A 24,199-nucleotide genomic window follows, 5' to 3' on the forward strand; every position below is an offset into this window, starting at 1 on the left:
TAATTTTTTATTTTTTAGTATTGATTTATTTACTATTTTTTTTACCCTTTACAACAATGCATGATGAGTTCAGTGCGTTGAAAACTGATGAGGCGTGGTTGTTTAAACTAAAGAGGGATCGTGATGGGTTGATTCATTGGTATAAGGCGTGATTGGTGGCCAAAGGTAAGTCCCAGGTCATGATTTTAAGGACACGTTAAATCCTGTCGTGAAGTTTTCTACACTAAATATGGTTTTAATTTGTTGTTAATATGGGTGACAACTACGACAAGTTGATGTGAATAATGTCTTTTTTAATGAAGGCTTGAGCAAGGATATGTATATTTAGCAGCCACCGGGCTTTGAGCAGACTGCTTCTGATGGGTCACACCTTGTGTGCAAGTTTTACAAAGCCTTGTATGGCTTATGCCAAGCTCCCAGGAACTGGCATGCTACACTTAAGCAAGTTGTTTTGAGAATGAAGTTTATGAGTCAAGAGCATATGTGTTTATCTTTATTAAAACCGATGAAAAGTGTCGTACATACATACTGGTTTATGTTGATGATGTTATCCTCACCAGAGGTTCAAGTACAAAAATTGATGGTGTTGTGAAACGGCTAAATGAGGAATTCTCGTTGAAAGAACTGAGTGAGCTTAGTTATTTTTTGGGCATCGAAGTAGTGAGTTGAGGTGATGATCTTGTACTTAGTCAAAGGAAATACATTTAGGAGTTGTTGATGAAAACATATGCATGGTGCCAATTCAACACCTTGATAAAGTTGGTTCAAAAGGGTGACAATGAACTTGAAAATGCTTAAGAGTATCGAAGCATTGTTGGTTTCTTGTTATATGCATACGATACAAGGTCAAATATTGCATTTAGTGTGAACAAAGTAACTCAGTTTATGCATGTTCTATGTCAGTCTCATTTTCTGGCTACCAAAAGGGTGCTAAGATACTTTGCTAGAACGTTAAGTAATGTGCTAGTGTTTATGAAAGGTACCTTCCCACTGCGAGTGCAAGCTTTTGCTGATAGAGACTGGGGAGGGAACCCAGATGATCGACGCTTGATTTCAGGACATTGTGTGTTCTTGGGATGTAAAATTGTTGCTTGGAGTTCAAAGAAACAAAAGTCTGTGTCCCGGTCTACAATGGAGGCGGAGTATAGGAGTGTAGTTAATGCTACAGCAGAAGTAACCTGGGTTCATGCTTTGCTTGTTGACACATGAGTCAGCAACATGAGGTGTATGTTGTTTGGTGTGACAACACCGGTGCTATAGCGTTAAGTGCAAATCCAGTTTATCATGCACGCTTAAAGCATATTGATTTGGATGTACACTTTATTCGTGAGAAGGTAGCAACAAATCAAGTTCATGTTAATTATGTATTAGCTAATAGTCAGATTGTAGATGGATTAAGAAGTAGGGGAAAATCTCACGTGCGACAGCCTTAATATACGATTAAGGAAATGCGCTACTGGTTTTGTTATTATTTTTTTAACAAAACCTGTAAAAAATTACCAGAAACATTATTATTTCTACCAGTTTTGTTATTATTGGGTGCTTTACCGGGTTTGGTAAAGAGTTACCTAAAATATTATTTTTTCAACCGATTTTGTTATTATTAGGCATTTTACTGGAAATGTTAAAACATTAATGTTTTAGGTAAAATAATAATGTTTCCGGTAATTGTTTACCGAAAATGTTAAAAAAATAATAAAACTGACAACGTATTTCTTAGCCGTATATTAAAGCATCATACGGTAGAATTTCCTGAGAAACAGGGGTAATGTTTAACTATGATGACTGTCTATAGACTGTGATGTAGCTGATTGTAGCTAGTGTACGGTTAGCTGAGTTGTAGAAGTAATTACGTGAGCTGTTAGGGTTAATAGCTTATCTTTGTACTATAAAAGCTACTTTATTAATGGAATGAAAGCAATTTCACGTTTTTGTGCTATATTCTTTACTTTCGTGTAAAGTTCAACATTTCTTTACTAACTCAAACTTTTTATGTAATTTTATGTGATTATATATCATCAAATTAATATTATTTTTTTCAACATTTTGAGGAGAAACTCATTTTACACATGGATTTTCTCATAAAGTTTCGTCCAAATTTGGTTGAGTTGATCGTATATTGTCATGAAGGTTAACTCCTTGTTGACTATGACATTAAATTATAATTTAACTTAGGAAATTATAATTTATTTAGGTGATGTTATATGTTTTTCTATATTTATTTGTATGTTTTCATTTGCAACACTATAACTTGAACTGTTTTGATATGTAGGATTATAATTTGATGTTATATGACTAATATTTTATTGGTTGTATGCTACTAGATATTAACGATTTATAATGGTTATCGCAAGTATTTGAAATTTGATGAGCCCAACATATTCACTATAGAGTACTTAAGATCTATCACTAATATTATATCAACTTTTTTATTGGTTAACCTATTAGTTTATAAATTTTTAGTGCACAATAATTATTAGGCGTAAGGGTCGATCATATATCAATCAAAAAGTCATCAATCAAGCGATATAACCGATCATTTATTAATTAAGAAACTTATAGTTACAAAAAAAAGATAATATTTCTATTAACACATAATACAATTACAATATTATACGTGTAACCCCCTAGACCTAGCCTATACGTTACGACTAGGTTTAGCAAATCACATTACAAACTTCTAAAACATTTTCAAAAGGTAACTTAAATTTCAAAAACATTTATAGATCCAAAATAATACTATCGAAATCAATTCCAGAAATTTAAAACAGAAAGTTATGAGTATTGAATATCAAATATCGTATAAATCTATACATTAGGAGTAAACATAAGAAGCCATAACCATAATATCAAAATATAAACATATGTCACCAAAATAAAGGCAGTTCGAAAGATGGAAACATTACAACAAAATACAGTACAAAATGTGTCGATCCTCCAAGTGACATATCCGGGAATGCCTATGCAAAAGTAACTGAAAGGGGAAAAGTTGGGGAGTGAGCTAGGAAGCTCAGTGTGTTCCATTAAGTGCAATATAAAACATATTCAAGAGTTCGAATGAATAGTTCAATAAAGTACTATAAAAGTGTTAGTGGGTTTATTTAGAACGGATAACTACCCTCCACCCGTACACCAAAAATGCAGTTCCCCATAACAGAATAGAAAGGAATTACCAAATAGTTGAATATCAGAACTCCAGCCACCTACCCAGGTAGTACCCCAATAAACAATTCAGGCAATACATAGAAACTCCATAATTCCAAAAAAAACTATTATAATTAATTTTCTTAGTAAAACAAATAATCATAGAACATGTATCATACAACCCAGTTTGTAATCAGTAAATCAAGAATCAAGATATTGATCATATAAAATATTCATCAATCAGATCAAATAAACAATCATCTTTAGAACAGATAAATCAGTTATATTATAAAACAGGTAAAACAGTCATATAGCACACAAGGAACACACCTCGTAAAACGGAATCAGACCAAAAAGTCTACTGAGCACCGACCTCGCTACGTTCTACAGCAATGCTCGAACCTAAACCATAATGAATTTGGGTTACTATTAAAGAAATATTTAAATTTCACTATTTATAGGGTTTACGAAACTATACGAGTAATCACGGGCTCACGAGGCCGAATGGATCGGGAGGAGCTGGGTTGAGTTAACGAGCGGTCGGGCAAGTCTCGAGTACCTTCAATAATTAATAATATAAATCAATAATTGACTTTAATTTAAATGCACTTGAATAAAATAATTAAATACATATGCATGTTTGGGATTCAAAATGGATTAGAATTTATCAAAATGGACTTCAGATTCGAACTCAAGACGTCAAAAAATATAAAATATGACTTTTCAAAAATTTTGACTTTTTGGTCAAAGTCAATGTCAACGCTGGTCAAAGTCAACGGGCCAAACCAGTGCGATTTGACTCAGCGCGAGATGACTCAATTTCTAAAGAATTCAGGTCGGCCGAGAAGCACACGCATGACAAGGGCACGTGCAGCAAGCGAATGGCTCTGATAAATAGTCGATTAATCGGAACACTCTAAAACATCAAATCCAACTCAATAAACCAACAAAACGTCGATGAAAATTGAATTAGAACAACCGAAAGCTTACCCAATGGTGGTAGGGGAAATCGACGACGTGAGAGGACGAACTCAACCAAGTTTAGGTCAGAACTGAGTGGGGAACTCAGTGATGACGACGGTATATCACAACGGTGGCGGAATTGGTGCAAAATCATGAAAATTTGTGGCGGTGGATTAGGTTTTCGGTGAACAAACAAACATCAATTCAAGGTGAATAGCGATGGCTTTCGATGAATTTCTTTAAGGGTTTTGATCGAAGTTAGAAGACGGCCACGGGGGTACCAGAGGTGTCGAACACAGTGACCGGAGGTGGTGCAATCGATGATGAGGGTCGAACGGTGGTGATTTTTAATTTTAAGGATTTTGGGGGGGGGGGGTTTGGTTCGATCCTTCAGGGGAGGAACTGAGTTGGGGATTTAAAATCCCAATCTATAAAGGTAAAAAATATTTTAGGCTAATCCTAACATGAATGTAGCCTAGCTCGAATGGTAGGAGCATGGGTTTCCATGCCTAAGGTTTAATTCCATTTAGCCATACATTTGAAATATCTCACCCTTTTTCCATTTTTCTCTTTGTAAACCAACGATGGTCAAATTAGGGAATAAATCCCTAAACTATTAGGAAATCCTAAAGTTGTCCCAAAACTTTGAAAATTCACACAAAAAAATTAATTAGATAAAGTCAAATTAAAAGTAAATAAATTTGGGGTGTTACAATAAGCTTATCTCAAAATTTCTCTATCTCTATTTCTAATCTCTCTTTCTCTAACTCACAACTTTTGACAATTTTATTAAAAATATCCTAAAAATTAGAATCTATTAAAATGGCACCAATTGACCAATATTTATCAAAATATCACACTTTCGTATTACAGTAAGGCACATTCTACAGAACACGTTTTGCACACATGGCATTCCACTCAATATGGAGTTACAAAATTAATGGGTTAGTTTATACAAACATAAGTGAAGTGTTAAAACTGTATTTCTAAACAATGTGGAATAAAGAACAAAAGACTTTCCTTTAACCTTTTTCACATTATCTCTTTTTTTTTTTACATTTACAATATATCATATATATTATTGTTAGAATTTCATTAGTTTAATATTTACTATTAAAATATAAATTCAGGTTTATATTAATTAAAATTAAATATTTGTTATGTGTTAAAATATTTCAATAATTATTTTTTAATTATGAATTAAATTTTTAAGAAATATTTGATAAGAATATTTAAGTTAAAATTAAAATCAAATAAATAATTATATATTTTATAATACTTTTACAAAACATTATTAAATTAATTTTGAGAATAAATAATTATATCTATAATTTAAGTTTAGTCTTAAATAAAAAAATATGAATTATTTTATTGACACAATAAATATAAAGAAAAATTGTCTTTTAATAAAAATAAATTTATTAAAATCTAAATTCATTAGATCACTTATTTTTTTATTTTTTAAAATAGTATTCTTAATATTTAAAAATATAAAAAAAATAAATAATTATATTGCAATAACTTACTATGGAATAAACAATTATAACAGTTAAATTTTTATACAAAATTTTTAATAAAATGATTTATAAGATTAATTATTTAATATTTTAAAGTATTAAAATATTTTTTTAATTCATATATATATATATATATATAATAATAAAATTTATATATAATAGTTTATAAGTGGAATTTACGTGGTATATCATAAATGTAAGAAATAGAGATAATATGAAGAAAAAAAGTTTCAGAAATACTCTCTTGTTCTTTGTCACACATTATTTACAAACAGAGTCTAAAATTTCACTTAAGTCTATATAACCTAACACCATTAGCTTTCTAACTCATAGAATCAAGATGTTTAAATTACATATTAGTCATTATAGTTTTTTCTTCAAAAAAATTTCAAAACGCATTTTATTAAATGTGTTTTACACGTGTACCTGTCAAATCAGCATAAGGCACTTTCATAGAAAGTGACTTTGCCACATGTGTAAGGCATATTTTGTACTTTTGTTGATTGGGATGTCACGTGTGCAAGATGTGTTTTGTAGAACACGCTTTATTGTAACGTAACTTGGAAGTGTGACATTTTGATAAATATTGACGAAAGTGCGACATTTCGATATATAATGATTTTTTAGGTGTTTTAAGTAAAATCGTAACATGTTTTTCATTTTTTTTCTTTCATTTTCACTCTAATTACAATGATAAATCTCACTTATATTTATATATTCTAATGATAATTAGATTATTGAAATATACTAACATCTTACCCATTAATCTTACAAATATTTAGAATCTTCATAAATAATTTTAGACATAATATTAAATATTATAAATATCTAAATTATTTTATAAATATTTCTAGATATCTATTATTTTCATATTATTATAGAATAGTCTCAAAATATATTTAAAAATTGCATTTACTCTCAACAACCTTAACTGAATGTATTGCATTTCTTCTTGAAGAGTTGAAGTTCGCATTGCGAATCTGGAAACTGATTTACGATACCAGAGATCGCGTTGCGAATTATCGATCGCATTGCGATTTAGTTAGTCATTTTGGCAAATCTAAAAAAAGTTTGTTAAAATCGTATATTATAAAACATTTTTTGTCAATAAGGTTATTTTCTATTCTCTAAAACCCTAAATCTATCCATTTTCATAATTTTATATATATGAAAAAAGCACGTGATACTTCAACAACACCACAAACTTCGATAATCTCCACCAAATCCTATCGAGAAGACTTAGAATCCCTTCTCCAAATAAACACCATCACATCAGCACCAACATTTGTGTCACCTAATTCCCTGAAAACCTACTCTTCAACGCCGCAAATTCATTCATTCCGACCTCAATGATTCCAATAAAACCCGGCTCACCAATTCATCCTTTTTTGGAAAGGAAATCAACCACTTAGACAACATAAACTTCAAGGCCTTTCATAATAAATGGGAGTAGCCAATGCCATCTAATCAAACAGCAAGAACACAATGCAAACAAAGTAACAAAATGAAATGAACCGAAAGCTATTCATCTAATGTCATACACGCAGTCCAGGTTCATGGAAATTTGAGGTCAAATATTGCATAGGATGCAGAAATGGCCTAAACTTCCTATCAAGGTCAACATTTATCAACGGCTTGAGCACCAAAAAGGAGCTACATAAACGCCAGAAAATGCAAAGCAAAGACTATACTAAGCCTTCTTAGGTGATTTTGTTGGAGACTTTGCGGCCTTCAATGGTGACTTAGGCTCGGTTGATGCCTTCTCGCTTCTCTTTGGTAGAAGAACTGGGTTAATGTTCGGTAAAACTCCACCATGGGCAATAGTCACACCAGCCAAAAGCTTCCCGAGCTCCTCATCGTTCCTCACAGCCAAAAGAACATGTCTTGGGATGATTGTCTTCTTCTTGTTGTCTCTTGCAGCATTACCGGCCAACTCCAGAACCTTAAAAAACAGACAAACAATTTTAGAACACATTCTCAAGGGCATCTAAAATTTAAAAGTCACCCACCACATTAAACTTTGGGGGAAAAAGGAATACCAAATTCAATGGCAACCATTTCTTAAAGAATCAAAAGCAAATCTGCAACGTACATAACTAATTAATGTTTTTAGCTCTGTTTTTACTATTTTTGAACTCATATTGAACAAATGCTTGATATAATAGCAAACCCTAGCTCATTGTACACGTTATTTGAACCATAAAGTTACCGCATTTTACTACCAATAAAATCGTGAATGAACTTTAAACAAGTTAATCATGCAAAACCGTTTAATTTGGGTTGAAACATATATTTTTCTTCATTTTTTCACTAACCAACTAAACTCTGTATAGTGAATCGAAAGTCTCAAAATAAAAATAGGGCTGATTTAACTAAAAAAACATAATTACATGTAAATTACTGAAATGTCACACTAACGAGGTAAAAAGAACAGCAATAAAATTACCTCAGCAGCGAGGTACTCAAGAACAGCAGCGAGGTAAACCGGAGCACCGCTCCCCACACGCTGAGCATATCGGCCTTTCTTCAAGTAACGGCCGATTCGACCGACCGGAAACTGTAATCCGGCTTTGACTGAGCGAGACACCGCTTTTGCCTTTGGACCGCCTGCTTTCCTTCCTCCGGCTCCCTTCTTCACCTTCCCAAACGGCTTCCATTACTTCGAAATGCAGAAAGTTAGAGGAAATGGTGCGACTTGAAAATGAATTTTGCAGTAATCTTTTTTCCGGAAAGGGATGCGACATATGGACTTGGGGTACGAAAAGGGAAAATTATTCAGATCGGGCACTTTGAGATGTTTTAAGCCGTTTGATTGGTTATTTATCAACAGTGGAGGAATAACCTGTTTGGTGATCCTCGTGAAATGGAACCGTCCAATGCAACTGCCGTATGAATTATTTAGAAAAAAAAAGTAAATTACATGATTAACCACTTAATTATGGGATGGTTTCAATTTGATCACAGATTTATTAATTTTGTCCACAAGTCTAAGGGTGTAAATGAACCGAGCTTGAACGAAAAAATATGTGTTTGTGTTTGTTTGTTTGTTTTTTTAAGGTGTTCATATTTGATTCATGTTTATTTATTTTTGGCAAAAGAGCACATGAGGCCATGTACTTTTCCCAAAAAAACAATATGACCATTGAATTTCTTTTGCACTCAATGTGACCTTTTGACTAACAGTTTCCATCGTTAACCGTTACAATGCTGGTGTAACACTTCACGGTGATGACATAACGGTTTATGGTACTGACGTGGCAGTCCACGGTGGTTGGTGATGTGACCGATAATATAGCAGATGAGATAAATTGTTTTTTTTTTTGGAAAAAAGGTACCTAAGCCCCTGAACTTTTCAAAAAAAAAAACTGTGATAATCAAATTTTTCTTAGACTTAATGTGACCCTCAAACTTAGAAAAAGAACTCAATATGACCCTTTGACCAACGATTTCAATCATTAAACATTACGATGCATATTTGGCACTTCATCATACTGACGTGGCGGTTCACGGTGTTGACACTGCAATCCACGAGGCTAATGACATGGCTGATGAACTAAATTAATTTTTTTCAAGTTCGAGGGTCAAATTGATTTTTTAAAGTTCAAGGGCACATTTCATTTTTAAAATACAAATATTTTAAATTTAAAATAAAAAAAATGTTAGGATTTGAGGCTCTATGAAATCAACCAAAAAAGTGGTCAAGAGAGAGTGAATTGGCTTTTTGAAAAAATTGATAATTAAGGAGAAAGGATAGGAAAATTGGCACAATGATTTATAGTAGTTCAACTTCCTTAATGAAATCTACATCCACTACCTTAGCTCCTCACTAAGGATTTCTAACAAATACACTAATTTGTTCTTTCTTTTTCTAGGCTCGAAAGTAACCTTTTATAAATTTCTCAGTTTTCAATGGCTAAACTAGAACCAACCTCTTTTTAACAAAGGATAAAAGTTATGTAAACAATAAAATCTCTACAAGGTAGGTGTTTACAATTTAAGCCCACAAAACACTCTATTTACAAAAGAAAATGAAAAATAAGAATGAAATAGCTTTTCTCTTGATATGGATTGATTAAATAGGTGTTGTAACATTCTTCAATTGTTCTCAAATTGTTTTTATATGTTGGAATGTGTTTCTAAACGTTTCTAGCAGTTGGGGATTTAATTATTGCAAATAAAATTGCCTAGATCAATGAGTATTAGTACTTAGGCTTGGAATATCGGTACTGTCCAAATAACTTTTAAATAAAACTAGTCGTTTCAGACCGTTCGGCCACAACAATATCAGTACTAGGGTCATGGTATTGATACTACTATACAAAATAGTATCGATACTCCTTTGACTATCGATATAAAAGAATGCCTACTGGAATCTGAACACCTTTAAAAACAATAGGGAATATCGGTACTGTCATATGAGTATCGAGACTTCTCTTGCTTTTGGTATCGATACTACTAGAACGGTATCAACATTATTCATGTGGTATTGATACAGTAAGTACAATATCGGTACTACTTTGCCAGAAAATTATTTTTGTGTTCTAGTAAACTTTGAATTATTTTTGAAAGCTTTGAATAAATCAATCGAATCCAAAATCATTTTGCCCTTAATTGCTATATCAAAATAGGTTTACCATTCTCTCCATTTTTTATATAATAAAACATTTGAAAAATGACATTGACAAAACTCCCCCTTAATAAAACATTTAATGAAAAAGAGAAATATTTTGGAAAATATTTAAGCTCCCATTTTTCATTCTTGAAGTTTATTTTTTCAAACCTATACTTCTTCTCATTTTTGTTATATAAAAAATAATTCAATTTTTTTAAGTTCAAAGCAACAATGGAGAGTAAGTAGAACTTTTAACATAAAAAACTTTTTGAAAAATCAAAACTGTCCTTCAGCAAAATCATTCCAAAAAATTTGACTCTAAAAAGTTGACATTAAAAAACTATTAAATTTTAACAAAGATAAACAAACATGTTAGTAATACATAAATTCAATAAATCCAAGTCTATTCTACTTTGTGCAATGTTAGCATGAGAAATTAAGGTTCATATTTTAAAAATGTTATGCATTTGAAAAAAAAATTGATATCAATTTTTAGAGAGATATCATTTACAATAAAAATATGCATAAACATTTAAATTTAAGGTTAAAAGTAAAATTTTGTAAAAACAAAAATATTAAAGGCAAATTTGACCAAAAATCATTATGATGAACTAAAATTTAATAAAAATCATTAAATTTATAATTTATGCTCAAAACTCATGCATGCATAAAATAGAAATAGACAACCAATGTATGAAACAAAAATACTAAATTTTGAGGCTACCCATTCCTTTCCTTGTGTGGATAGAGCATTTGAATTTCTTTACTTTTGTCACCATTGCTCCCACATATTTACAAGAGACATTCATTTGGATTCTGGTATCCAAATTTCTTTGGATCCTTGATTGTTAGCGCAAATGTCTAGTTCCTTTAGGAACCCATATTTGTCTAATTTTTAAATGTTTTATAAGTTTTAAAGGACAAGTATGGTCTACGTGATCATGCAAATGACAATGTGAGCATTTTGCCATTTTTAAACATGATAAATTATTTTGAGAAATTATTTATTTTTTCTTTTGTTAAGCATTCAAGCTTAACTTTTAAATCATAATTTTATTTTCTAAATCATTGATTTTGATTTTTGAAACTTTAAAATCATTTTTTCAAAATCTATTTTTTCTTTCAAAGAAAATCATTTTCAATTTTAAATTTTGAAATTAATTTCTTATATTTGGAATTCATGGTCTCAAATTCCAAATACAATTCATCATAGGCATCTTGTAACTCTTTAAATTAATAAGAATTTAAATCACAAGAGTTAGAAGTTATCATTGAATCTTTTTCAATGGCCATGAGACATAGGTTGTAACTTCATCTTCATCAATCCAGCCACCACAAATGCCTTCTTTTTCCTAGATCTCATATTCTTTAGGAGGGGACATTTATATTTGACATGTTCTGTTCTTTGGTACTCAAACCATACCAGGGGACACTTTTTCTTGATTGATTCATACTTCTTATCTTCTTTCGAAGTCATGAATATTTTGAATCTTTTGAAGATCTTAATCATCTTCATCCACCTCTTCACTTGAGTCATGATTACTCTCACTGAAGGATTTGAAAGTAATTTCTACCTAATTCTTTTTCTTGTTTTTCACTTTTTCTTCTTCCTTCTTCTTTTGGAGTTTTACCTCATGAGTGAGTAAATAATCAATGAGCTCATTAAAGGTGTACAATTCCAAATCCTTGGCTTTTTCAATAGTGGTTGTTGTCTTCCCAAGATATAGATAACGAGGTAAGTATGTTTCTTATTATTTCTTCATTACAATAGACCTTCCCAAAGTTCTTCAACTCATTGATGATTGAACTGAATTGATTAGACACTGTCTTTATGTCTTCATCGAGCTTCATCTTGAAGTTCTCGTAGTTGGGAGTGAGAATGACAATCTTGGACTTCTTGATTTAGGTTGTTCCTTCATGTGTCACCTCCAATTTGTCTCATATCTCCTTAGCATTAGAGCATAAAGATATTATACTATATTTGTCCAGACCAAGTGCACAAAAGAGAATGTGCATGGTTTTAATGTTTAGTTGGACGAGCTTTTTATCTTCATTGGTCCACTACAACCAATTTCTTGGAGGGGTGGGAGAATTGTCGATGATTGATCCCAAACATCAAGATCGGTGGCTTGAATGAACAGACTCGTCTCATTCTTACAGTAGGAGTAATTGACACCATTAAAGTAAGGAGGCCTCATGATGGAATGAGGGTCCTTAAGGTAGTAAGAGCTAGAAGTCAAAGTTATATTCTCGATTAAGATGAAACTTGATAAAGTGCTTCTAGGATCTTCACAAGGTTGTTAAACCGTCGATTGTGACCCCACTCTAATACTAATTGTTAGGATTTAGGGCTCTATGAAATTAATCGAAAAAGTGGCAAAGAGGTGGTGAATAGGTTTTTTGAAAAAATTGGGAATTAAGGAGAAAGGATAAGAAATTGGCACAATGATTTATAGTGGTTCAACTTCCTTAATAAATTCTACATTCACTACATTAGCTCATCACTAAGGATTCCAAACAAATTCACTAATTTTTTTCTTTCTTTTCTTAGGCTCAAGAGTAACATTTTACAAATTTCCTAGTTTTCAAAGGCTAAACTATAACAACCTTTTTCAACAAAGGATAAAAAGTTTTATAAATAAGAAAACCTCTACAAGGTAGGTGTTTACAATTGAAGCTCACAAAACACTTTATTTACATAAGAAAATGAAAAATAAGAATGAAATAGTTTTTCTCTTGATGTAGATTACTTGGATAAGTGTTTTAACCTTATTCAAGTATCCTCAACTTGTTTTTAAATGTTTGAATGTGTTTGTAGGTGTTGGTCATGTTTTAGAGTCATTGAGGACTTAATTGTTGCAAAATAAAATTGCTCAGACCAAAGAGTATTGGTACTCAGACTTGGAATATCAATACTACCCTAATAACTTTTAAATAAATTAGTTATTTTAGACCATTGGGCCATAACGGTATCGGTACTGGGGTCATGGTATTGATACTACTATACAAATTAGTATTAATACTCCTTTGAGTATCGGTACCAAAAATGCCTATTGGAATCTAAATACCTTTTAAAAAAATAGACATTATTGGTACTGTCATATGAGTATTGATACTTCTTTTACCTTTGGTATCGATACTACTTGAACAGTATAAGTACTCTTCATGTGGTATCGATACTGCAAATATAGTATCAATATTGCTTTTCTAGAAAATCTTTCTTGTGTTTAATTTCTTGTTTAATGGACTTTGAATTATTTTGAAAGCTTTGAATAAATTAAATCAAGTCCAAAAACATTTTTCTCTTAATTAGTTATATAAAATAGGATCAACAAAATAAAAATAAAAATTAAATATAAAAATATAATAAATTATTAGTATTGTTGATTAAATAAAAAAATAGGTTATATTTAGTTTTAAAATATTATTATTTAATTCATTATTTTTGTAACGTCCTAAATTCCATGTTAGGAGTTTCGAGTTTTACCATCGGGCTTTAAAATAAAATTCCCTTAGCTTATGAAAGGCTTGATCTAAGTAGGTTTTAGTTTGGGCTCAGGATGAGCCCAATAGGAGTTAAAAGTGATGCTTTAAATATTAGACCAATGGAATGAGGACTAAATGAATAAATAACACATTTATTAAAAACAAAGTTAAAATCTCATTTAATAGGATGATATCACATCTAAAATTCCTCTTCTCTTTTCCATCCTCATTTTTGTCTCATTCTCTCCATTCATTCATCTTCCTTCTTTACTCAAGAGCCAAGAAAAGTTTGGAACTTTAAGAGCTTCAAGCATCTCCTGAAATTTCCAAGGAAAGGACTATAATCTACTCCCTTTAAGCAACAATTCAAGCCCTCCTTTGTAAGTTTTGGTTGAGTTAGCCAAAAGTGAGCTTTAGTGGGGTTTATGGAACCTTAGGATTTCAGTTTGTTTTAAGAGATTTGAGTTATAGAAAATTGTTTCTAGCATTTCCCCAAGTTCTAAAATGAGTTAACAACTCACTTTCCTTATTTTGATTAGTGAAAGAAAAAGGGGAAAACTCTAAGGCAAGGGGAAAGGAAAAGTTACTCCTTGGGTGAGTTAGGGACGTTTTTCAGAAGCTAAGCAACAAGGTAACACGTTTATAACTTGTCCATACCACACGTAGATCATTATATGTGCATAAATGGTTAGTTAAGTTCATGAAGAAAGCTAGAGTAATCCATGGTAAATTTTATGTTTGATGTTTGTAAGCATGAAAGATGACTCCTTTTAACCTCTAAGACATTAAATAATAATATGATAACATTTCCTAGCCTTAGGGAAATAAATGGGTGAGTTTGGGATACAATTTCATGCTTAAAACAGGGTAATTCAGTTTGTAAGTATCAGTACTAGAAGAATAATATCGATATTATTCTTCGTGTAATGTAAAAATAAGGGCAATTTGTGATGACAGTATCGATACTTCCTCAATGAGTATCGATACTTGTGGTATTCTCTCGATATTCAATGGGTGGTATCGATAACGGTGGCAAGTTTAGGATTTTAGTAGCCAATTTTGGTATCGATACTCATAGGAGTACCGATACCAAGGATAGAGTATTGGTACTCTAACGAGTTAATTTTAAAAACATAGAAGATATTTATGGTATTGATACTCACCTTCTCTACCTGTACTTTTAGTGCAGCCTGTTGTAGTGCCTTAGGAGTCCATGGTTGAGAGGTTTCATAGGTAGAAGACTATTGACTTTTATGGATTTAGGGATGACTATCCTATTTCAGCAGATTAATGGTTTAGGGAGACATTTCATACCTTGTGTTTGCTACACCTCACTCCAAAGGGAAAATTAGAGTGTGTCACCGCCCTCATGAAGGGTAAAGCAATCGAATGGTAGGGGACAGTAAAGTGGTATTGGATTCAAAGAGACCTACCTGGGAGTATTTCCTGTTAGAGTTTTGAGAGAAGTATATCAGAGAGGCCCACACAGATGAATTGATAAACCAATTTCTTCATCTGACCCAAGACAATTGGATTGTGCTAGAGTATGAGAGGTAGTTCCTCAAGTTGAGTCACTATGCATCAGACTTCATGTCGATTGAGGCTCATCTTTGTAGGAGATACAAGGAGGGCCTCCACTTGGACATCCTCATCCACCTGACAGTTATCCCTCATCGTATCTTTGTAGAGTTGACCTGCCATGAAAAAGTAGTGGAGATGATTATTTACAAGAAAGATTAGGCATATAGTGTTTCTTTGGGTCATATTCGAAGGGCTCCAAAGATAGTTAGGCCATCTCATTTATCGGAAAAATGAGCTAGAGGCCCCTAGAGTTCAGGGAGATCAATGGCAAGGTTATCTAGAGGATGAGTTTAGTGTTCAAATCATGGGGGTAGGTTTAGCCCTCGTAGGATACCCTTATCGTCAACTTTTAGTTCGAGCACTGGTAAGATAGAGTGGGCACCAGTTCTCTCGGTGTGCTTGACTTGTGGCAGAAGACACCCAGAGACTGTTATCGGGTGATAGGATGTTGTTTTAGTTGTGGGTCCCCTAGAGTTAGACGTCTTGGTTAACAAGGTTCACCATCGATGCCTCGTAGAACTACAAGGTCAGATATTCTTAACTGACTTAATAGAGCTACCGTTTTGGGAGTTTGATGTAATCTTAGACATTGATTGGCTTTCGAAACATGATGCTAGTTTGAGGTGTAAAGAGAGACAACATAAATTTCGTAAGGATGATAAGACCAAGGTAGTGATGACTACAAAGAGGTCGGGTTATTCAACTAAAGTCATTTATGCGGTTGTAGCTCAAAGATTGTTAAATCAAGGGTGTGAAGCCTTCTTGGCTCATGTTGTGGACACACGAGCTCTCGTTCTAACCCTTGAGTATATACACATTTTGTGAGGGTTTTTCGATGTATTTCTAGATGAATTGCTAGAGTTTCCACCTGATCGTGATGTTGAGTTCAATATTGAGGTATTTCCAGGTTCAGCTCTGGTGTCCATTGCTCTTTATCCCATGACACCGACAGAGTTGCAAGATTTAAAAAATCAGATTCAAGAGTTGTTGGAGAGAGGTTTCATCTTACCCATAGTTTCACTGTGTGGTGCTTCAGTTCTTTTCGTTAAGAAGAAAGATGGATCAATGAGGTTATACATTGACTACCGACAGTTGAACAAGTTGACTATCAAGAATCGTTACTATCTCCCTAGGATAGATGATCTCTTTGACCAACTTAAAGGAGCATATGTATTTTCCAAGATAGACTTGAGGTCGAGATGCTACCAATTAAAGGTTAAGGATGCTAAAATAGCCAAGACAACCTTTAGAACAAGTTACGACAACTATGAGTTATTCGTGATACCATTCGGACTCACCAATGCTCTGATGGCATTCATAGATTTAATGAATCAAATTTTTCATCCCTATCTAGATCAGTTTGTGGTGGTGTTTATAGAATACATACTTGTTTACTCTCGGTCTGAGGAAGAACATGGCCAACACTTCAGCATCGTTCTATAAACACTTCAAGAACGTCAATTATATGCCAAGTTTGGGAAATGCGAATTATGGTTGGCATAAGTCTCATTCTTAGGTCACGTGGTGGAAGCATATGGAATTTGAGTAGACCCTCAGAAAATTCATGCAATGCTAAAGTGGGGAACCACCTAAGAACATATATGAGGTGTGTAGTTTCTTAAGCCTCGCAGGGTACTATTATCACTTTGTCAAGGGTTTCTCGATTATAAAAGCACTGTTGATAAGGTTACTACAAAATGGAGTTTCTTTTGTATGGAATGAGAAGCATCAAGAGAGTTTTGACCAATTAAAATAGATACTCACCCAATCTCCCGTTTTGACTTAACCTAAGTTAGGTAAAGACTTCACCATGTTTAGTGATGCGTTACTAATAGACATATGATACGTTTTGATGCAAGAGAGGAAAGTAGTAGCCTATGTGTCCTGTCATCTCAAGCCTCATAAAAAAACTATTCTACCCATGATTTGGAACTTACAGCGGTGGTTTTTGCATTGAAGATTTGGAGCACAATTTATTTGGAGAGAAGTGTCATATCTTTACAGACCACAAGAGCCTTAAGTACTTACTCACTCAGAAGGAGTTGAACTTGAGGCAGCGTAGATGAGTAAACTACTGAAGGACTATGATTGTGTGATCGACTACCACCTGAGCAAAGCAATCATTGTTGTGGATGCTTTGAGTATAAAATCAGTGCTATAGTTATGAGCTTTGTTGACACATCTGAGCTTGACTGGGTTGGGTAGTCTGTTAGCCAAATTTTGAGTTGAATCCGAGCTAGTAGGCGAGATCAAAATGTTACAAGGTACGGATGACCGTTTAAAGCTCGAGTAGAGCAAGTCTTCTGAGGTGAGGCCCTAGGTTATAAGTTGTGCGATGAGAGCATATTGTACTTTAGAGGGCAATTTTATGTGTCGTTAGACAAGCAAGTACATTAAAGATCCTACACTAAGCGTATTGTAGTCTTCTTGTTGTAATATCCCAAAATTAGGGTTAGTGACTAAAATATAAGTTTTGAAACCTTGAGGTCTGATTTTGAAAAATTAAAAGTTTAAGGATTTAATTATAATTTTTTTGGGTAAGACTGATTGGAAAAGAAGGAAAATAGAAGGGCAAAATGGTCATTTGATGATAAACGAATTAAAAATTCATTTGGTGGTCTTTATATCCACGTGGAGAAGGAAGAAAGGGAAAAAGAAATTTATGGAGAATTTGTTCAGCTCTCTTCTTCTTCTCCACCGTGACTCCATAGCTAAGGTGAGAAATCTTTTTAGTTAGTTAATTCTTACATTTTAGTTATGGTTTTGATTCTTGAAGTGCAAGGAAAGTTTAAGGAAAGCTTAAAGTGGTTTAAAACTCAAAGAGGAACAAGTTAGGGAAGATTTAATATAAAGAGTTTTTGAGTGAATTATTGAAATAGAAGGAGTAAATAGATTTTAAAGTTGAATTTGACTTGTCAAGGGTCTAATTAAGAAGTTAGAAGTAATAGAAGTGGATTAAAAACATGTTGAATAATTTATATGATTTTTGGTTCCAAGTGTTCTATGGGAATATTGGATGTTAAAGTGAAGTAAGTTAGTCTAGGAGTGCATAGTTGAGTTTAAAGGCTTTATGGAAGAGTAAAATGGGGAAAAATAGAAAAGTTTTGGTAATTTTCAGGTTAAAAGAAGTGTAATATGGGATAATAGTATCGGTACTAGACGAGTAAGTACCGATACTACAAGGCAAAAACAAGTGAAAATTTCGAATAAGTATCGATACTGCATAAACAGTATCGATGCCATAAGGTAAAAAGTGGGATAAATATTCATGGGGTATCGATACCGAAATAGTAGTATCGGTACCATAGGTATCGATACCAATGGGGAGGTATCGATACCAATGGGGACGTATCGATACCATTTCTTGTAATGAGATTACAGAATAAAAAATGAGTATCGATACCGTGGAAGGGTATCGATACTACAAGTATAGAGGTATCGGTACTGTGCTTGTAGTACCGATACTACCTAAGTTGGAATTAAAGTATCAATGCTTTGTTTAGTTTATATTGGCAAAAATCTTTCTGAGCATTTCAAATTCTGATATTCATTGAATTATATATTCGTGTAGATATCGATCGAAGACAAGTCCAAGACGGTTCGAAGTTATAAGAGTGTACAAGAGTTGTACATATAGGAATGGTTAGTGAGGCCCAGGTGAGTGTGTACTATTAGGTATATTAAGTTTTATGGAAATCAGACTTGCGATGAGTCTATTTCCATATTAAAGTGTATGAATTCATGAATATAAATATGTGTTTGTTATGATTTGTATGTGTGTATGAGTATATGTGTTGACATGTTATTGTATGGGTTGTATGATCGATGTATTACGTGAGATATGTGATCATAAGGGAACAAAATATAAACCATATAATAATGAATTATGAGACTACGTGAATACATGTATATGAGATAAATTATGTAATAATATGAGAATATGATAAAAAGTGAGTTCATGAGAAATGATATGAGCTAGGTAAGTATGTGTAAAGGTTATATAAAACAATATGAACATGAGTTGGGCAATTACAATGTTGTGTGATCATTTATGAAAACTAATATAATAGAATTATATGATTAAATGAGAAGTGAGATAAACTAAATAAGATTGGCTTATATGATGATATGAGAATAGTATATCAACTAGGAGACTTGAACATAAGGGATGATACGAATATATAAGATAAACTATATTGGGAAAATTCATGTGCTTAATAAAATTGTGACATATGGATTATATGATAATACCTATGGAGCCATATGAGAAGGTAATAAGAACTATATGGAATTGAGCTAAGTAAATAGATTAAATTAGTATATAAAAGAAATAATAGAACTGATATATGTGTATAAGTATGAAATATGTTACGTGATCTATGTGAATATAAGAGAGTGAAGTATAAGTTATAGAATATGATATAAGTTATTAGATACATATATGATATATGTTATTAAACCGGATATATGTGATTATGAAAAGTAGAATATAAACTATGTGAATACAAGTATATGTAATATAATATATAACTATGAGCTAGGAGAATGTGAAATGAAATGAGTCATATGAGCACATATATATGTGGTGAAATGGTTGACTATATGAACATGTGAATATATGTCTATGATAAGATATAAAAATAAGATATAAGCAGTGTGAAATGACATGAAAAGCTGAGATAAGCTATGCGAAAAGTGATCTACGTGATTATATGTATATGATATTTGATACAAGTTATGTGACAAGTATAAATGATAGTGTCCATATTATGTGATATGAGAGCTAGGGATATAGTTGGCATGCCAAGAGTCGAGGGTTATATGTGGTCCTTTGGGACATCTATGAAGTGTTTCGGGACAAATTTCATATACCCCTATTGGGACCTTATACGAGTTGTGGTGACAACAGTGTGCACAGCCTCTATGTACTCACATATCTTTAGTTCTCAGAAGTATACATGGGCTAATAAAGAGAATAAATAAATAAACTTAGTATGATATTATGTGTGTTTCTTTGTGAAATGATATATGTGTTATATGACATATAGAAATGATAAGTACAAGATCATATGATAAAAGAAATTGATGATAATAATGTAGATGATGATAAGCATGTTAATGATGGTCTATGTGTGTGTATGCATTTCTTTATATGTAATATTATATGATTTTATCTGATATGATGATATGAAATGTTTTGTATTTAAGAATTCAAGCTTTCATTATAAGTTTTATATGCCTCACTAAGTCATAGACTTAGTGTGTGAATGTTTCACACGTAGTTTTCAAGAAGATTAAGGAGCAAAGAGAAGCAAGACAGGTTAGCCTCTCCTTTTCAAAAATCAGACCAGAAAAGAGTTTTGAATCATATGTATTTACTTATATTAAATGTAGTTGTCATGTACTAAGAGATGTAAATTGAATATGCTCTGATATGTTGTGTAAAACCAATTGTATTTAGTTAATGTAAATTATTCAGCTTTGATTTAAATGGAAATTTAAATTTCTCTATTTATTTTATAAAAGAAAAACTTTTTGAAAAGTCAATGTGACACCTCAGATTCGTATCCGGGTCGAGTACGGGTTAGGGTTGTTACACTTGCAATCTATATGGGTAGCAACAAAATGTATCAAGAGCTCCTACCACTATATTGGTGGCCAAGCATGAAAAGAAAAGTATCTGAGTTTGTTGAAAAATTCTTAGAGTGCCAACAAGTCAAGGCGGAACATCAGGTTCCCTCAGGATTGATGCAACTTATTCGGATACCATAGTGGATACGAGAAAGAGTGACCATGGATTTCGTAACTGGTATACTGATGACAAGATTTAAACATGATGTAGTATGGGTTTTAGTGGACTGATTGACCAAGTTAGCTCATTTTCTTCAGGTTCTAATGTATTACATGTTAGAGAGATTGAGGCAATTATACATCTGTAAGATATTGAGGTTGTATGGAGTTCCTACCTCGAACATATCCAATAGAGATCCACATTTTACCTCTCAATTTTAGAAGGCCATCCATGAAGCCTTGGGTATAAAACTACACTTTAGCATCACCTTCCTTCCTCAAACAGACGGGTAATCCGAACGCATTATTCAGATCTTGGAAGACATGCTTAGGTGTATCATTTTAGATCTTAAGGGAAATTGGGAGGATTATTTACTATTTCTAGAGTTCGCATACAACAACAATCATTAGGTGAGCATCAAGATGGCTCCGTATGAAGCTCTATATGGACGTAAGTGTAGAACTTCGTTGTGTTAGACGGAGCTCAATAAAGGTAAGATCGTGGGTCCTGACTTGATTCGAGAGATCAAATAGAAGGTTTATTTGTTTCAGAGTCGGTTAAAAGAGTATTCTAACCGACATAGATCATATACAGACCTGAAGTGCAAGGATATAGAGTTTGCAGTATGAGACAAATTGTTTCTCAAGGTCTCCCTATGGAAAAAGGTGCTTCGATTTGGGTGAAAGGGTAAATTGACTCCACGATTTATAGGACCCTATAAAGTATTGGAGAGTGTTAGACCAGTTGTTTATCGATTGGCTTTGCCTCCAGAATTAGAGTGCATCTACAATGTGTTTCATGTGTCCATGCTATGGATATACCAATCTGATCCATCCAATGTCATACCGTTAAAGCAGATTGAGGTGAGTTAGGACATGACCTACAAAGTATAATCGATTGGGATCGTATCTAGAGACGTCAAGGAATTGATAAGTGAGAGAATTACCTTGGTGAAAGTTTTATGGAGGAACTATGGTGTAGAAGAACCGACTTGGGAAGTCAAGGAAGATATGCAACTTCAATATCCTCATCTCTTCTATTTAGGTAAATGTCAAGGATGAAATTTCTTCATAGGAGGTGAGAGTTGTAACTACTCAAATTCTGGGTTAGGAGTTTTGGGTTTTTCCATCGGGATTTTAAATAACATTCTCTTACCTTATGAAAAGCTTGATCTAAGTTGGTTTTAGTTTGGGCTTAGGATGAGTCCAATAGAAGTTAAAAAAAGGATGTTTTTCATCTTGGACTAATAGAATGAAGACTAAATAAACAAATAACCCATTTATTCAAAACAAAGTTAAAATCTCATTTAATGAGATGATATCATGTCTGAAATTCCTCTTCTCTTTTCCACCCTATCTTTATCTCATTATCTCTATTCATTCATCTTCATTCTTCACTCAAGAGACAAGAAAATTATGGAGCTTTAAGAACTCCAAGCATGTCTTGAATTTCCAAGGTAGAGATTATAATCTACTCACTCCAAGCTGCAATTCAAGCCTTTTTTTGTAAGTTTTGGTTGAGTTAGCCAAAAATGGGTTTTAGTGGGGTTTATGGAATCTTATGATTTTAGTTTATTGTGAGAGATTTGAGTTATATAAAATTGTTTCTAGCATTTCCCTAAGTTCCAAAATTAGTTAACAACCCATTTTCCTTGTTTTGATTAGTGAAAGAAAAAGGGGAAAACTTTAAGGCAAGGGGTAAGGAAAAATCCTTAGGTGAGTTAGGGGCATTTTTCAGCAGCTAAGCATCAAGGTAACACGTTTCTAACTTTTCCATACCATATGTAGATCATTATATGTGCATAAATGATTAGTTAAGTTCATGAAGCATGCTAGAGTAATCTATGATAAATTTTTATGTTTGATGTTTGTAAGCATGAAAGATGATTCTTTTTTACCTCTAAGACCTTAAATAAGACTCTGATAACATTTTTTGGCCTTAGAGAAACGAATGGGTGTGTTTGGGATATAATTTTGTGCCCAAAATAAAGCACTTTAGGTCGTGAGTATGGGTACTAGAAGAACAATACCGCTATTATTCTTCGTGTAGCATAAAAACAAGGGCAACTTGTGAGGGTATTACCGATACTTCCTCAAGGAGTATCAATACTCATGGTCTGCTCTCAATACTCAAGGGGTGGTATCGATATCGGTGGCAAGTTTAGGATTCCAATAGCCAATTTTCGTACTGATACTCATGAGAGTATCGATACCAAGGGTAGAGTATTGATACTCCCCATAGAGGTATCGATATATAGTTATTTTTAAAAACATAAAAGCTATTTTTGGTATTGATACTCACCCCGAGTATCGATACCCAAGGGTCAATATCGATGTTGTTGACATAATATTGATACCATCATTATGAATTAGACAATTTTTCCAATTGATTTAGGTGTTCGAATTTGGGGTGATTTAGATCGTATAAACTTTATGTACCATAATATAAATGGGAACAACTAAAGTAATTAATTTCACCCTAAAAATCAAGCAAGTTAGGATGACATAAAAGTGACTTTTCGTATGACCCTCAGGAAACTCGAGTTACTCTAGCATTATGACGATCGTCTTCTATGTAAAATATTCGATTATTGTTTATCCATGAAAGTATTCGATGCACGTAAAATTACGAATTGTACCAAATACTCGAGAGCTTATAGAGGTTCGAGATGTGAGCTTCTGATGCAAGTAAAATTCTGGTCCTCACCTCGAAACTCTCGAATAGGCAGAATAGGCAAGGGAGATAAGTTTTGATGCACATAAAATTCCAGACCTTACCTCGAGATTATTCCATCTCAAGATAGGTTAGTGTGTTGTCCGAGATTCACGTAAAATTACCCCGACCGTATTGATGGACCTAGACTTTTTCATATTCATGACTCTACACACCAACATGTTCATGCAATAAATGTATGTAGTATTGCATAGTTATTATCGTGGTACTGAGCTTGTGAGCTCAGTGTATGAAATGTGTTTCCGTGCGTAAGTCAGTAGAGGATTGACATGGAGCCTATCACACCGATACATTCTAGATCAGTTGTTTCATAGTATGTCTTGAGTCTATTAGAGGCATGTATTTATGTGAACATTCTATTTATTTCGAGTC

At 33.0% G+C, this 24,199-nt stretch overlaps 2 protein-coding genes across 2 annotated transcripts; one reads left to right on the plus strand and one right to left on the minus strand.

Annotated features, from left to right (window-relative positions):
- Positions 1 to 778: 778 nt before the first annotated feature.
- On the plus strand, positions 779 to 1,209 carry LOC120214102 (uncharacterized mitochondrial protein AtMg00810-like). The gene is made up of 2 exons (XM_039212082.1): positions 779 to 817; positions 904 to 1,209. Exons 1-2 carry the CDS (start codon positions 779 to 781, stop codon positions 1,207 to 1,209), a joined length of 345 nt encoding a protein of 114 aa, XP_039068013.1.
- A 5,912-nt stretch (positions 1,210 to 7,121) lies between these two features.
- On the minus strand, positions 7,122 to 8,280 carry LOC120214153 (probable histone H2A.1; the record flags this gene model as incomplete). The annotated part of the gene is made up of 2 exons (XM_039212121.1): positions 7,122 to 7,566; positions 8,071 to 8,280. Coding segments are annotated over 2 exons (462 nt in total), but the record flags the coding sequence as incomplete, so codon positions are not given.
- Positions 8,281 to 24,199: the final 15,919 nt, after the last annotated feature.

This window comes from Hibiscus syriacus, unplaced genomic scaffold (assembly GCF_006381635.1).
Source record: "Hibiscus syriacus cultivar Baekdansim isolate YM2019G1 unplaced genomic scaffold, ASM638163v2 tig00110053_pilon, whole genome shotgun sequence".
Classification (NCBI taxonomy): domain Eukaryota; kingdom Viridiplantae; phylum Streptophyta; class Magnoliopsida; order Malvales; family Malvaceae; genus Hibiscus; species Hibiscus syriacus.